At 41.6% G+C, this 14696-nt stretch overlaps 1 protein-coding gene across 1 annotated transcript in view; it reads left to right on the top strand.

The window, feature by feature from the left end:
* The first annotated feature begins 1975 nt into the window (after nt 1-1975).
* The window catches only part of Lonrf1 (LON peptidase N-terminal domain and ring finger 1), a 44657-nt gene continuing 31936 nt past the window's right edge, over nt 1976-14696 (top strand). The window contains exon 1 of the mRNA XM_033765582.1: nt 1976-2057. Within this exon, the coding sequence (XP_033621473.1) occupies nt 1976-2057 (82 nt within the window). The remainder of the gene's footprint in view (nt 2058-14696) is intronic.

The raw sequence follows: 14696 nt of genomic DNA, 5'->3' as shown, positions 1-14696 counted from the left end.
TGACTTGAAAATGTTGTCATACAAAAGCCTGCATGTGTATCAGGGTGGGGAGAGTGCGTGCTCAGCATGGTCAGAGCTGCTGTGCGTTTGCAGGCTTGTGTAGGCAAAAACAGACACATCTCCACCCTTCCTCAAACCAAGTTTCAGTGTAAGAAAAAGGAGTCAAAGCAAATTAAAAGCTACAAAGATGATCATGTATTTATACAGTGTACATCAACACAATAATGAGCACTGCAGTGATGAGGGAGACTAAAATAATCTGGTCTTACAGTGGGCAGGTTTTAATGAAAGACAGTATCATCAAAGCACAATGATTTAATGTAAACAGAAACACTTCTTCCAAACCACAGTTAGCATGAATGTAACTCAAATCTACATAATTTCCAAGTTATTCTTTCAGGTCTAAATGAAGCACTATAAATATCATATAAATTATTGTTGAAAATACCTCCACACAGTGGATTTACAGAAGAAACCTTTATGAAAGTCAGCAGGTATTCATCTGTGTTACCTTTTCCACTTGAAAGAACTTTTTTTTTTTCACACTGGGCATTGAACCCAGGGGCTTCCCACGGAGCTATAGCCCCCACCCCATCCCCCTTTTTCAAATTTTGAGCATGGTCTTGTTATTACTAAGTTCCCTGGAAAACTCAAACTGGAAGGATTTTAAAATGTGATTCCTCACATCAAAACCTAGCAAATAAATGAGAATTAACAGAGGTTACTATCAAAGCCAAAGATGAGTAAAAGTAAAAGCCCGGATTTCAGAGCTGCAGGAGGGGTGTTCTCAAGGTGAGTAGTTTCTTATTACTCCGTGCCATCAGAAGGGAGCACTGTGGTAACTGCTGAGCTCTGCAGTTCTCTTCTGTGCTCACTGGTTGGCACATCATTTAGCTCTTGGGCTGGGTTTTGATGTTACATAACATAAACATGCTTATGTAAGGGGAACTGTGCTGGTTGCTGATCAACACCTTCAAAGTATGCATGTTTGCTTTCGATACTAAATTCTGCTTCAATCAAATGTACAACCACTTGAAAGCTGTCTCAAAAGAGTCATCAAAGCTCATAGTGTAGATATGTATTTATTTCATGTTCTTTAACTGCACTGCCTCTTCCTGTTACGCGGATCTGTCCATATTATGATAAAACCCTAAGGGTGTATGCTTGTGGGACACCTCATTGATGCTTTTTCTTTTGTCTAAAACAAAGTTATCTATCCTGTTGTTAAAGATATAACCTATTTCCTTACTGACATTGCACTTGGAGTTGATTGCCCAGAAGCTCCCTTTCTCTAGTCCTTTCTCCCCAGAAAGGCCCAGATACATCCAGGTTGTCTTTAAGAACACTGGCTCTGGCTGGGCATGGTAGCACGTGCCTGTAATCTCAGCTGCTCAGGAGGCTGAGGCGGGAGGATAGCAATTTTGAGCATAACCTAACCAATTTAGTGAGACTCTATCTCAAAATTTAAAAAATGACTGAAGTATTGTTCAGTGATAGATTGCTCCTGTATTCAATTCCCAGTACTGAAAAAAGAATTTAAAAACCAGGTTGGCTATGGATTTAAATCTAAGTTCTCCTTCTTACTGACTTTGCAACTTAGAATAAATTACCTAATACTATTTTCTCACATATGAAATGTTGGTAATAGTACCTATTTCAAAAAATTAAGTGGATTGACAATCTACGACTGACCACTAACTATAGCCTGTTATTTATATATTTTTTGCTTTCAGTCTGTTACAAGGGCAGGTTGTGAAAAAAAACAACAACAACAAGTAGTTCACATTGATAGCAGTCTTGATATTGGTGAGAAAATATTTTTAATGCATTCTAAAATTCCATACAAATATAATTTATTTAAGCATATAAAAGTTATTTCAATAAACATCTTATTTCAGTGGACAAAGCATGTTGATTTAATTACATCCTGTTCATTACTTTGATGAGGTTGGATTGTGGCCATATGGTAGTGAAGATGACTGAAGACGCCGCACTCATAATGGACAGAGGAGATCCCCAGGAGTATACAGTTCCATGTGCACTGCCTACGGAAGAAGGTCAGTGTATGTCATGCAGGAGCACAGGAGGAACACAGGGAGTCAGCACAAGCTGTGGGAGGCAAGCTTTAGAGAACTGAGAGGGTTTGGAGTCTGCTGGTTCCTGTAGAGGATGTGATTGGCTCCCTTGAATAATTCTGCAAACTAGCAAGGATCAGGAACTGCCTGTGGTGCCCTTGATAAGAAAGGTTATTTGTCTAGCAGACCTTATCCATAGGAGCAGAGCAGAGAGAGAAAATTGCAGTGAGATGATTAAGGCTCGCTTGTGGGCACCATGTTAAGACAGCACACAATACTGACCAAATTCTAGGATTTACATCAATGCAATGAGCTGCTCGTTCTCTTGGTGTGCAAATCATCATAGGAATATTGCAAAGGTGACCATATATCTCAGTTACTTTCTTGCTATTGAGACACAATACCCAATACCCACAGCTCTGCGGAGGAGATGTTTATTTTGGCTGACCGTTTGTAGAGGTTTCAGTCTATAGCAGGCAGACTGCAAGGCAGGGCCGCATGGCAGGGGAGAAACAGCTCATAGTATGGCAGGCAGGAAGCAGAAAGAGGGATCAAGGGAGGAGATAGGCTGTTCTGGGCCACACCCGAGGGACCCATCTCCTCCAACCAGGCTTCACCTCCCAAACTACATTTCGCTATGAACTCATCAGTGGACAAACTCACTTATAAGTGTCATGCCACCAAAATCCAATGACCTCCCAAAAGCCCCATCTCTGCATAAGGCTTTAGAGGGGCATTTGGATGTAAGCCATAGCACCGTATTTTGCTGAAAGTTTAAACAAAAGCTTCTATATACTACACAAGGCTGAGACTAGATACTACTGAGAAAGAAGCAATTACTTGGTATTTTAAGGCAATAAAAGATAGTGCTTTTTTTCCTGAAACATGTATGTCATTCTGCTCTGACAGTCTACTTCCTGGTTTTGTAGGGTGTTACAGTGGATATGATCGTTGATTAAGAGGAGAAGATAGGCTTATCTGTCACTCAGTACAGATCCTCCGTCAATGCAGAAAGATTTGTAATTTCCTTGTGTGCTGTTCACCTACCATTTCACAGCCTTCCCACTGCTGTTTTTGAAAACCAATTTTATTTTCTTACCCTGTTTTTGGCAAATGTATTCATATTTGTATTTTGCAATATTATAAAGCCTTGGAAAGTCAGCAGAAGCTTTACATTTTGCATAGGTTAGCAGCAGAAGGATAAGAGTGAACAGGGCCTTCTCTCTTCTCCACCCCATGCCCTCTCTGGAAGAAATGTCAAACTGGGACTCAATCATACAATGGTGCATTGTAGTAATGCCATGGTTTAGGCCAAAATTTCCCCCAAATTCTCATGTGTGTGATAGATGATAGGGTTGCGGGGTGATGTACTCATCCGTGAATTCCTCCATTGATGAGGTAAGTAGCTAAATGTGTTGTTAGGATGTGGTTCCTTTTGGGAGGTAAGTCCTTTATGGTGTAACCCTCAAAGGGTGTATTCTTGTCCCCACCTCCTCCCTCTCTCTCTCTCTCTCTCTCTCTCTCTCAGTCTCTCTCTCTCTCTCTCTCTCTCTCTCTGCTTCCTGGCTGCCATGGGTTGAACACTTTTGCCTCCACCATGCCCTTCTGCCTGCATGGTTCTGCCTCAGAGCCAGCTGACCGTGGGACTGAAGCCATGAGCCAAAATAAATTTCTCCTCCTATAAGTTATGGGTGTCAGGAATTTTGACCCAGAAACCACCGAGCGATTAGGACGATTGAGGAGAAATACTAAGGTAATTCTCTACGTAACAGTATAAAAACCACGTGTGTAAGAAACAGAGAGGTTTGACTAACAGGGCCCCTAAAACTGTCTAGAACATAGTAAACACTTCTTCAGATATTTCTTGGTAAATCTGATCCTACTGTAGGTGTGATTAAAATACCAGTACACAGACCACAGAAATAAGCATGCTTCCTTGTTGACTGCAAGATCAGTTCTTCAACTGGACCATGTACCAGTGTTAGACTTGAATTCAGATCTTGGATCATCTTTATCAGAATCACCCTCGATGGTTCCACTCTGAGACATCTTGCTTCAGTTGGCCCAGATCCAAGAATTGCCATTTTACAAATGCACTCCAGATGCTTCTTAGACCCACTACAGTTTAAGAATCACCAGGTGAAATAAGGAAATGTATGCATTTTGGAGAAACCGAAGGGAGGATATACTCTCTGCCAGCCAGCAGAGGCCTATTGCATCACTCTCCCACTCCAGCGTGGATACTGGGGTTTCTTTATCTTCTACAGACCATTTTTCTCATCAGCATGTACAGCTCATCTTTATAATGAAAAGACTTGTGCCTTCAACTGTGTACTAAGGCTTGTTTTATTTTGTTTTGTCATTCATTACTAGAATGTATTTTGTTTATTATTATTTACTTACGTCTAGGGGCAGTTAAACTGGCTGCACACTTTGTCTCTGTGCTCTGACTCCGTAGATGTCAGTTACCTTCCTCTTGCTTCTGAAATGATACCCTTGAACTCCCAAGCCGAGCTACACTCTGATGACTGCATGGTGGTCCTCTGGGGAGAGACCAGCAGCTCCTGCTGACACACGTTGTATACACGCTTGAGGACAAGGACATGCTTACAACCACATGCTGCAACTGCATGCAGATCCTCTTAGGACAACTGCCATGAACTTGCTGGTTCTGCTCCTTCCTGGTGATCCTCCCGCTGCTGCTGTATTTATGTGCTCTGAGTCTACAGGTCTCTCCAGCCATCCTGGTTGTCATAGAGGATGAATAAGGTTTCCCATGTGCTAAAACACTTTCTTTAACATCAGAAGGGGACAGAGCTGAAGGTGATGGATAATCCAAGGGGCAGGTGGGCCTGGCTACTCGTCATGTAGACGCCTGGCTTCACAAACTTCCAGAGGAGCCTTCAGGGTCATTGTGGCCTCTTTCCTGGGTATCTCTATCACTTCTGGCCAGGCCAGCAGCATGGAATCAGATATTACCAGCAGGCGAGGCTCACAGTCACCATTCACATGGTATACACACGTTTCTTCTTCTGCTAATCTCTGTAAACTTACTCTCAAAGATCACTATGTACTTGAGTACGGTATATCCTTTGTACTGTTGTCATTGCAGTGTCCCTAGGAAGGCATGTATCGAACATACCCATTGCAAGCTTTTCCTCACATGGTACTATATTCACTGCTTGTGGTTACCTTTCATCAAGAAGGCACTTCGTGGCTCCTCCACATCTCCCAGACCACGTCTCACAGGCTGCCCCACATTTCCCACCCCCCAAGCACTGTGGGTGAGCTAAGGTCCTGCACAGGCCCACTGATTTCTCCAGAGCAACCCAAGGAACACCTAGGAAAGAATGGGGATGCTTCTTTCCTATCACTCAGCCCTTGAGGACAGCTCAAGTGATCAGAGCTCAGAAATGAAGGGCTCAGCACTACTCTGCTTTTCCATTCTCAGCCTCATCTGAAATATGAAACTGCTCCTCTCTGGAACCCCACGTAAACTACCCCTCTGTTGCCCATTGAGACCTATTGTCACCATACTGCTTTTTGTTTGTATCACCTAACAGCAGGCCCTCAGGGCAGCCACAACATAGCAACTTCAAAGGAGTCTGGCCACCCTGGAGAGGACTTGGATAGGAAGAAGGCATGTGTGTGTGTGTGTGTGTGTGTGTGTGTGTGTGTGTGTGCGCGTGTGTGTGTGTGTGTGTGTGTGTGTTTATAGCAGCTCCACATGGGAATGACTCACCCCTTATCAAAAGGTAAGGAAGTGTTTGTTCAGATTATAGTTTCTCTAAACTGAAAAGAGCTTTTAAAATGATCTATACAGCCCCTCATCACACGTAGACTTGGAGAAATTCTCCCATGGTGTGCAGAATCAAGGTGGCTTCTCATCAGGTTCTCCGATTTGGGGTATGACTGCATAAACACAGTCTGGACAGTTGCCAATTTTTCTATACATTTAAGGGGCTCTATTTATTTTTCATATAAACACCAAACAGGTTTGACTAATCAGATAAAGATTCCCAAATGTTTTTTTCAGCAAGTTGTTATGTAAATATACAGAGAGGAAAACTTCCTAGACTCAGCTATTGCTGGCTTTATTTGAGCTATCAAGTTATATTTGGAGTCAGATGGCTGGCCTACATCAAATTTAGGGGGAATGAAATTACAGACCTTCAGTTAAAATGCCTGGAGCTGCTCAGAATGGTTTGATCTAAATCTGGAAACCATTTCCTATGGGAGAGGCTTTGGTTGATGTAACAGGGGACAATGATATAGTAACACATAGATTAATAAATCCTATAAGGCCAGAAGGCACTTGGTCCAAAATTGGCTTGAGAATAAACATGCTCATGGAAATCTTTGGCCTTCTTTCCCCTCACTGGATTAGGAGATAAGTATCAGAGTCAGAAGCCTCCGGTCCAGAATTTTCACAAAGATGAGGCTCAGAATCCAATTATAGTAGTGCCAGGAGTTCTGCAGCAGAACTGGTCAGTTTTAAAGAGGGAAGAGTCTTCATAAACTTACACATTTCCTTACTAGAACACATTTCTTTGTTTCACATTTTGCTTTTACCTCTCTGGTCAGGATATTCTGTTGTATAGCATTTTATTTAGTTTGTGTTTGTGTTTGTGTTAGGTATCATAAGGGAGTTGATGGGATTAAATAGAAACATAAGAAACCATCCCACTGTGTTAGCTCTTGGAACCACCTATCTTAGTGTTTTCTTCCTGATAAAAGTGTCAAAGGGTGGATCATGGAAAGGCATCATTGTCTTTCTTGATTGACTTAAACTTTAGCAAAACCTGGCTTCTCTTTGCAGTATTTAGTATTTTTCATTCTTAAATTTGCCCCAAAGTCTACAATATATTTTATTAATTTTGTCATGAATAGTTGTAATGGTCTAAGTGTGAGTGCTCCTCCATTCTTGATCTGAATCCCACACATGTAATAGTATTAAGAAGCAGGGTCTTTAAGAGGTGCTTAGGTCACAGGTAGAGAGCCCTTATAAACGGAATTAGTGCTCTTACAAAAGAAGGTTGGAAGAGGATCCCCTTCCCTTTCACTGTGTGAGGATATAGCAACAAAAAGCTGTTTCTAGAGACACAGTTCTCTATAGACACCAAATCTAATCACACTTTGAATTTGGACTTCTCAAAGACTAGAACAGTGAACAATAAATTTCGATATTTATAAGGTATAGAAGGTATTTTTGTTATAACAGTCAGAAAGAACTGTTATTGTTCTGTGCTAGATCAAAGAGTCCATCTTGTTGCTTACTTGATTTTACTTAAGTAGCTACTCCAGAATTGGAAAAGAGATATTCATGTTTCTCTGTGGTCTAAGGCCCTAAACAAGCCTGGTCTGAAGTATGTTCTATACACTGACTTAAAATTATCTGTATTATTTGAATTGATGGATTCTGTATCTTGCTTGTTTTCCAGTCTCAGCTTTCTCAACCACTGACCTAGTTGCTTATTCTATCACTTTGCCCTTTTCTTGACTCTCTGATCTGTACATTTTCATCTCATGAAAAACTGGTATAGTCTGGGTCTTGAATGTTCCCCAGAGATCTCTCTGTTAATGACCTGGTTGCTGAGATGGTGGAACCTTTGGGAAGTGGACCCTGGCAGGAAGCTTTTAGTTGATTGGCAGGTGCCCTTGAAGGGAACTATGGGATTCCAGACCCCTCCTCTTCTTCTTTTGTTTATTGTCCATGAGGTGAGTATTTTGCTTTGTCACATGCTGCTGTTGTAATGTGCTGTCTAGGTACAGGCCCAGTGCAATACAGCCCACATATCAGAATCTAGAGACTCCAAACTTGAGCCAAATATACCTTTTCTCTTTACAAGTGATTATCTCAGATACCTGATAACAGTAGTAGAAAGCAAATACATGAACTCTTCTATGATATGAAGTTACCATCTCTCATTTTTTGGCACTGAACTTATGGACCATTAGGGGATACAGAGCATCTGGGTGAACCCAGTCACAGATGGTTTCCTACTTAATGTGCTTGATCTTTACCTTTCATCAAACAATCTCCCTATCCAACTGACCAACTCTAATCTTTCAGATAGAAGTGGTCTCATGTCACTCATTATTTTATGAATTGCAGCCCTGAATTCTTTATGATTTACCTAATAGCTCATATTCTTGAAATGTGCCCAACAAATTTGCACTGTGTGCCCTCATCCTCTAAACTAGGAGACAGACTAACCAAGTCATATGATGTATAAATGAGACAAAATCATGGGGGTAGAAGGCAGTGGCAGGGCCTCTTGTATGGTTAGTTTCCTTGGTGTTGGTAATTCTGCTGGGTTGATATTACATTATTTCTACTTATCTCTCTGAAATATTGTTATCCTATTAGTGTCTTTCCTGTGAAACCATTTTAGAGCTTACATTCCACACCTTTAATTCCACAGGCTTCACTCTCCCCATTCCTGTGACATAAGAGACCATAGTCATCATGTGCAGAAGTGCACTGTATTAGTCAGCTTTCCTATTGCTGCACAGAATATCTGATACCTACAAATTAAAGGGAGGTTCATTTGGCTCACGTTTTAAAGGGATTCTGTCCATGCTCAGCTGGCTGCAAGCCAAAAACATCATGAAGGAAAGATGTTGTGGATCAAAGCTGCTTACAGCATGGCACTCAGGAGGCAGGGCAGGAGAATAACACCAGAAAGAGGGAGCTAGGACCAGAGTCCCAAAGGTCACACTGCCATGACTCACCCAGACACACCCAGAAGTGGGTCCAGTCTCCTCAATGGCTCCCCAAACCAGTCAAGTTGAAATGATCAAGCTCAACTGCCATATTGAGAGTCCAAACAAACATGTTTCTGGGTGTAGCACTAAGGTTACTGCCTCAATGTCTCATTCCACAACTTTTTAATTGATGATCTATTATGTTCTTGTGGAATTTACATTCTTTGGGAGAGACAAGCAAGATAACATAAATAAAACACACAGCATTTCAGTGACATGTACTAAAGGTAAAAAGGGGGAGGAGATAAGGAGTCGAGACAGGTCACATACGCAGATCACAGAGGAGGCAGCATATACTCAAAAGCCCCAAAGAAAGAGAGTATAGTCTTGAGGATGCGCAATGGAAAAATATCTCAGGAAAGGGGACAGAAAGGACAAAAGCCCTCAGGAGGCCAGTGTGCACATGGAGAGAAGTGAAGAACAGGGAGACTGGCTAGAGATGCCGTTGAAGATGTTGAGGGTGGGCAGCAGGTCAAGTTCTGATCGGCTTTTCTTCTGAGCGACTAGGAAGGGAATGTTGTATTTAGGGGAGCTTATAGTTTATGGTCTGAGATGACACATCTGGTTTTTGTGTTGATAACAGAAGGAAAAGGTACAAGGACAGACACAGAGGCTGGTGGAAGGCTGTTGTACTAATCTAGGTGAGAGATGATGACCAGTGAGGTCAGGGGAAAGATATCAGGGGTCAGTTTCTGGCTATGTTTTGAAGGCAGAACCAAGAGGATTTTCTAGCAGACAGGATGGGATGTGAAAGAGAAGAGTTGAGGATGACTCCAAGATATTTTAACCCAGTAAATGGTCTCAAATCTAAAGATTGTGTTTACAAAATATTTTACTTGAGTCATTTGTGGGAAAATGGATGGATGCACCTTGAAGCTATGTTAAATGAACTAAATCTGACACACAAACTTAAAATCACATGGTTTCTCTTATATGAGAAACCCAAGTTATAAATAAAGAGCAAAATCAAAGGTAGATAGCAAGAAACAGGGAGATCTTTCTCACATGGGAAGGAAGTCAAGCGAAGGAGGGAGTAGGGAGAGAGGAGCGGGAAAGGAGATTAAAAAAGGAATTAAGGTGTGTTATGTACGTGTATCAACTCCACATGGAATATAAATATTACATACAGGAAACATTCCCTAATAACGAAAAACATTTAAATTATGCCAATAATAATACCTGAAAGTCTCTGTTCAAATTAATAGTTTATTTACTTTTCTTAATTTATGTAGACATATGCACATATACTTTTTTTCTAAATATAATTTTAAATGTTTCTACTTGCAAAATTATTTCTTCTGTGCAAAGAATACCATAACTGCTTGAATTTTAGGACTGGGAATGCTATCGCCTTGGGCCAGGGTGGTGGTTGGGCATGCGGGGTAGGAAGACCGTATGAAAAGTCAATTCAGGATATATTCTGAAAGTAGACCCCAAGGATTCCCTGGAAGAGCAGATGGAAAGTATGGAAGGCAAAGCTACTGTCTCCATCTATTGAGTTGGTACTTCAAAGTTCTACAGACTAGCAGGCAACCAATAAATGTCACAACAGTGTGGCTGCTGGACATCTGAAATCATGGTCAGGATCCGCTAAAGGCTCTCTTCTAAGATGCAGACTGCCAACTTTGTGTTTCCTTGCATAACTGAAAGAGACTGAGCTCTCTGGCTTCGCTCTTATCAAAGGACTAATCTCATTCACGAGGGCTCCAACATCCTGAGTTCATTACCTCCCCAAAACTCCACCTCCTCCTAATACCATCACATGGGAAATTAGATTTCAACATATGAATTGGGAAGAACGCAAGTATTCAGCCCACAACAGAGGAGAAGTGGAGAACATAAAGTATCCTAGTGTGTTAGTGGTGAGCAGGTTTTTGTCACTAACAAGACAAAGGAAGATATTCGGTGATATCTTTAATTTGTAGGTGGGCTCATTCAATAACAATTACCTAATGTCTCCTCAGTGCCTTGGTAAGAAGATTCAGAGAAGCCCCAGACCTCTCAAAGCGCTCTTATTCTTAGTGGAGGGAGACGAAGTATACACATCGACACTTACGGATGTATAATACGTCAGATGGTAAGGGAGAGAGAGCAAGGAAAGAGGGTGGAGGGCACTGGGGGACATATACGTAGTCAATCTTTATAATTTGTTCATGTTTGCATCCTATGTTTATTTATTTTAACAGCTTAATACTGGGAGATGCATCCATTTTATCACATGGGCTACCAATAAAATAAAATGTCTGACACTTAGTGTTTCTACATTCCTCAGAGTATTAGAAAATAATTATTATGACTGGTGCCCTTCGTGAGTCTCTTAAGGACTTTGGCAGTTTCTTCGTAGGAAAAGAATATTTTAGAGATGAGTCGTAAATTGTACTTGGCTGTGAAGTAGTCATTGCAGGCAACTTTTGATACTACTTAGCATCACCTTTATTTAGCTTACACAGATTGGCCTCATTATTAGGGCTTTCACTTAGAACTGTATTTGAGCACTCATGTGCCTTTTTTTTAGCATCGCATATAAACTTCTCCACAAAGCCAATGTCCACTACCCAACCAGCACCCTGAAGGTTTTCCTCGAGCCTCTTATGAATTTATGGTAGGGGCACACCAGTGTGCAAGCTTTAGGGGATCCCTACCCAGTGATTGCAAAAGTTCATGTCTTGGGATTGGTTGCTCCTCCTTTGAGCAGGGCTGAGTGTTCGCCTACAAAGAGTGTCTCTTCATACCTTCCTCTTCCACTCCCAGCCTTCACTTTCTACTGCTACATTGTCATCAGGTGTCACATGGCTCTGATCCTAGCCTGGGAAACTCTCTGCCTCCTCTTATTGTACGCAAACCAACCCCTAGGGCTTAGGTCCAGAGGCCGAAAACACTGCTTCCCTCTTTTTATTGATGGCAAGTGGGGCTCAAGGAAATCAGGTGACTTCTTCCCAGACACAGAGGCATAAATACAGTCCGGATAATGTCTCTGGATTCCCTTTGCAATACAGCTTCTATTAAACAAGCAACTTTTTGGATCTAGTTTGTTAAACACGATGAGAAGTATGAGAGAGTGGTCTCCAAAGCCATCCACGTACCATTTGTAGAAACCCTGCTTGGTATGTGCTGATGATATGAAACTTTATGCTTTACTGTTTCTGATGTATTGAATAGAATGTTATCAACCTGAAATGAATCAGGAAGTGGACATAATTTTGCTTGGCTTTTCATTTATTTATTTATGTAGGTAGTAAAGATTGAACCCAGGGCCTCAATAAGCATGGACTCTACCCCTGAACTACACCCAAAGCCCTGCTTTCTTCTTTAAAGCTTAAATTTAATTTCTCTTTTTAACTAAGAATGTGCAGAAATAAATGGTAAAGTCACACACAGCAAAAAAAAAACAAAGGTTCAAATACACATGTTCAGCTGATTTGTGTATAAGAAAGGCACTGTTATGTTATTCTTTAATAGGAGTTTACCTAACTATATCAGGAAAAGACTTAGGCTGACAGCGGGTGGGAGGGATAAGCAGGGGATGATGGTGATAAGCATTTTCCAAATTAGGAAACAGATACGCTTTTCTTCTTACTCTCTTACATAACCGATCTATTTTAGAAGACAACATTAAAAAACTGAAGTGAAATACAAATCTCATGATTTTACTACTTTGCTAGCAAAGAATGACACAAGCAATGACACTTCAATGGTTCAAGGGAAACAAAAAGAGGAGAGCTCTTGAAGTCATCACGTTCCTCCGGGCACAGGGGCTGTCTTACAGGATCCCCCCCCTTTTTCATCACAGCCTGCTCACCATGAGTCAGAGACCAAAGTGTAAATTTTAGAAAATGAATGAAGATAATTCCTCTCTCCTTTGCATTGAAGAAGCAGTTGCCACCTTTTCGGTGGCACAGAACCACAGAACAGTGACCTGTTACAGAGCTGTGAGTGCTATGCCAAGACTTCCTGATCCAGAGGGAAACTGCAGCATACAAAGGCCACAGTGGCAGCACAGCCTCTTACATAAATAAGTTACATAAATGAGAACAAGTTATGTAAATGTATAAACCAGCAAACATGAATTATAACCATTCACAAATGCCAGGGGAACAGGGCAAGATTCCTCCTACAGACACTTCCACCCCAAATTATCATAATTGTACCATTTTATTTCACAGCAGAATCAGATGAGGCTATTTGTCATATTTATTAGGGAAAGAAACTCCAAAGGACAAATGATCCTTCATATGTTTTCTCCACCACACATTTTACTGTTAGGGGAAATTCCATAATAAAACCTGATTTCAACTACATTTGAAAAGAAATATATACATGCTCGTTGATTCATTGTACTTTCCATATAATCGTGCACATTTATGAAATACATACTGTGGTACATTTTGCAAGTTGCTAAGGTCACAAATAGATCACAAAAGTTAATGTGCAGTGATGTGGACATTAGTTATCCTAATTATGTCTCAAGTACATATGTGGGTATTTGGCTGACATCATTCTTCACACTGGTTGAGGGAATTTAGAAGATTAGGGTTAGATTGAAGGTTATGCTCATGAATTATTACCAAGGTCCCCATTCCAAACGATTAGGAGCTACTTCTTTACTACCATTGCAATTTGCTTTAGATGCATTGTGAATGATAAAGGAGTTGTATCACTCTACTGGGATAAAAGCTGGGACCTTTTCTAAGTCAACTTTTTTCTTAATTCCTTTGAGATAATATATCTACATCTTTACTGAAGTTATAAAATTTGTTCATAGTGTAGTGAAAAGGCATGTAACTCAAAACATTTTTGAGCCTTGCTTGTTCTGCATAAACAAAGATGTTAAATTACCAAATCTTAGAATATAAAGGTTAACAGTCCATACTCATGTAAAACATTTCAAAGAAATAGGACATATTTTATTTAAAATTATATATTGCTACTGACATTGCTACATAATAGTGGAAGGTTAAGAGACTTAAAATCTTTATAAAATATTGGCTGTGTGATTTTGGACAAGTAACTTTCCTTTGCTGTTTCCAACCATCTGAAAAAGAACCAAAAGTTTCTCAAGTCGCTTCCTACATTAACATTCTAGTATCCTACATCAAATCTATACTGTATTTTCGACGGAGAGCTTTACACTCCTGGCTGTCAGGATTAAAGGCGATATAACCCATTAACGTAATCCGGATCATTTTCTTTCCATTCTGTCGACAAAACTGCAGACCCTGTGTGGGTTGCAGTGATCTTGGTGACTGCTAGGGCGAAAAGCCTTTCTCCTGGTGTTTTCTCTTTTTAAAATGCCAGTGCTTTAGTTTACTCTGGGCAGTGCCTGCAAAGTACCCGAGGAACCTGAGGGGATAGGCAGCACTAACTTGGCACCAGGAAAAATCCTGCTCTGGAGGGAATCGCCCCAGGGAGTGGGGTTTTTGTGTCTAAACCCGACCTAGTCCAGAGTTGGATGACAAAGTCATACCACTGAGCACCCCCTGTCCCTCCGCCTCTCTGCGCTCAACAGTAAATCTGAGGGATTAGACCCCACCGACAGCCAAGCCAGGACCCTACACTCGGAGACGGGCGCAGGTCCCCACGGAAGTGGGCGGGTATAGCAAGAAGGGGTTGGCAGGCTAGGCCTCGTTCCAGCGGGGCGGACCCTAGGCAGAACAGCGCCCGCTGCAGAGGCTGGGGGCGCCCGGCAAGGTGAGCGGAGTCCCGCGGAGAGGCGACCCGAGACGGAGTTAGGAGAGCATTCGGGCTTTGTTCTGTAACCAGGCACGCCCTCCTTTCCCGAGAAACCAATTACGGCCCCGCTGGGCTATCATCTGACCTCGCGTCCTCGCAGGGAGGGGCCGGAGGGGCGGGGCT

This window comes from Fukomys damarensis, unplaced genomic scaffold (assembly GCF_012274545.1).
Source record: "Fukomys damarensis isolate Sample0158 unplaced genomic scaffold, DMR_v1.0_HiC HiC_scaffold_18, whole genome shotgun sequence".
NCBI classification, from domain to species: Eukaryota; Metazoa; Chordata; class Mammalia; order Rodentia; family Bathyergidae; genus Fukomys; species Fukomys damarensis.
Note: the sequence above shows the minus strand (reverse complement) of the source record. Positions and strands in the feature narration are given on the sequence as shown.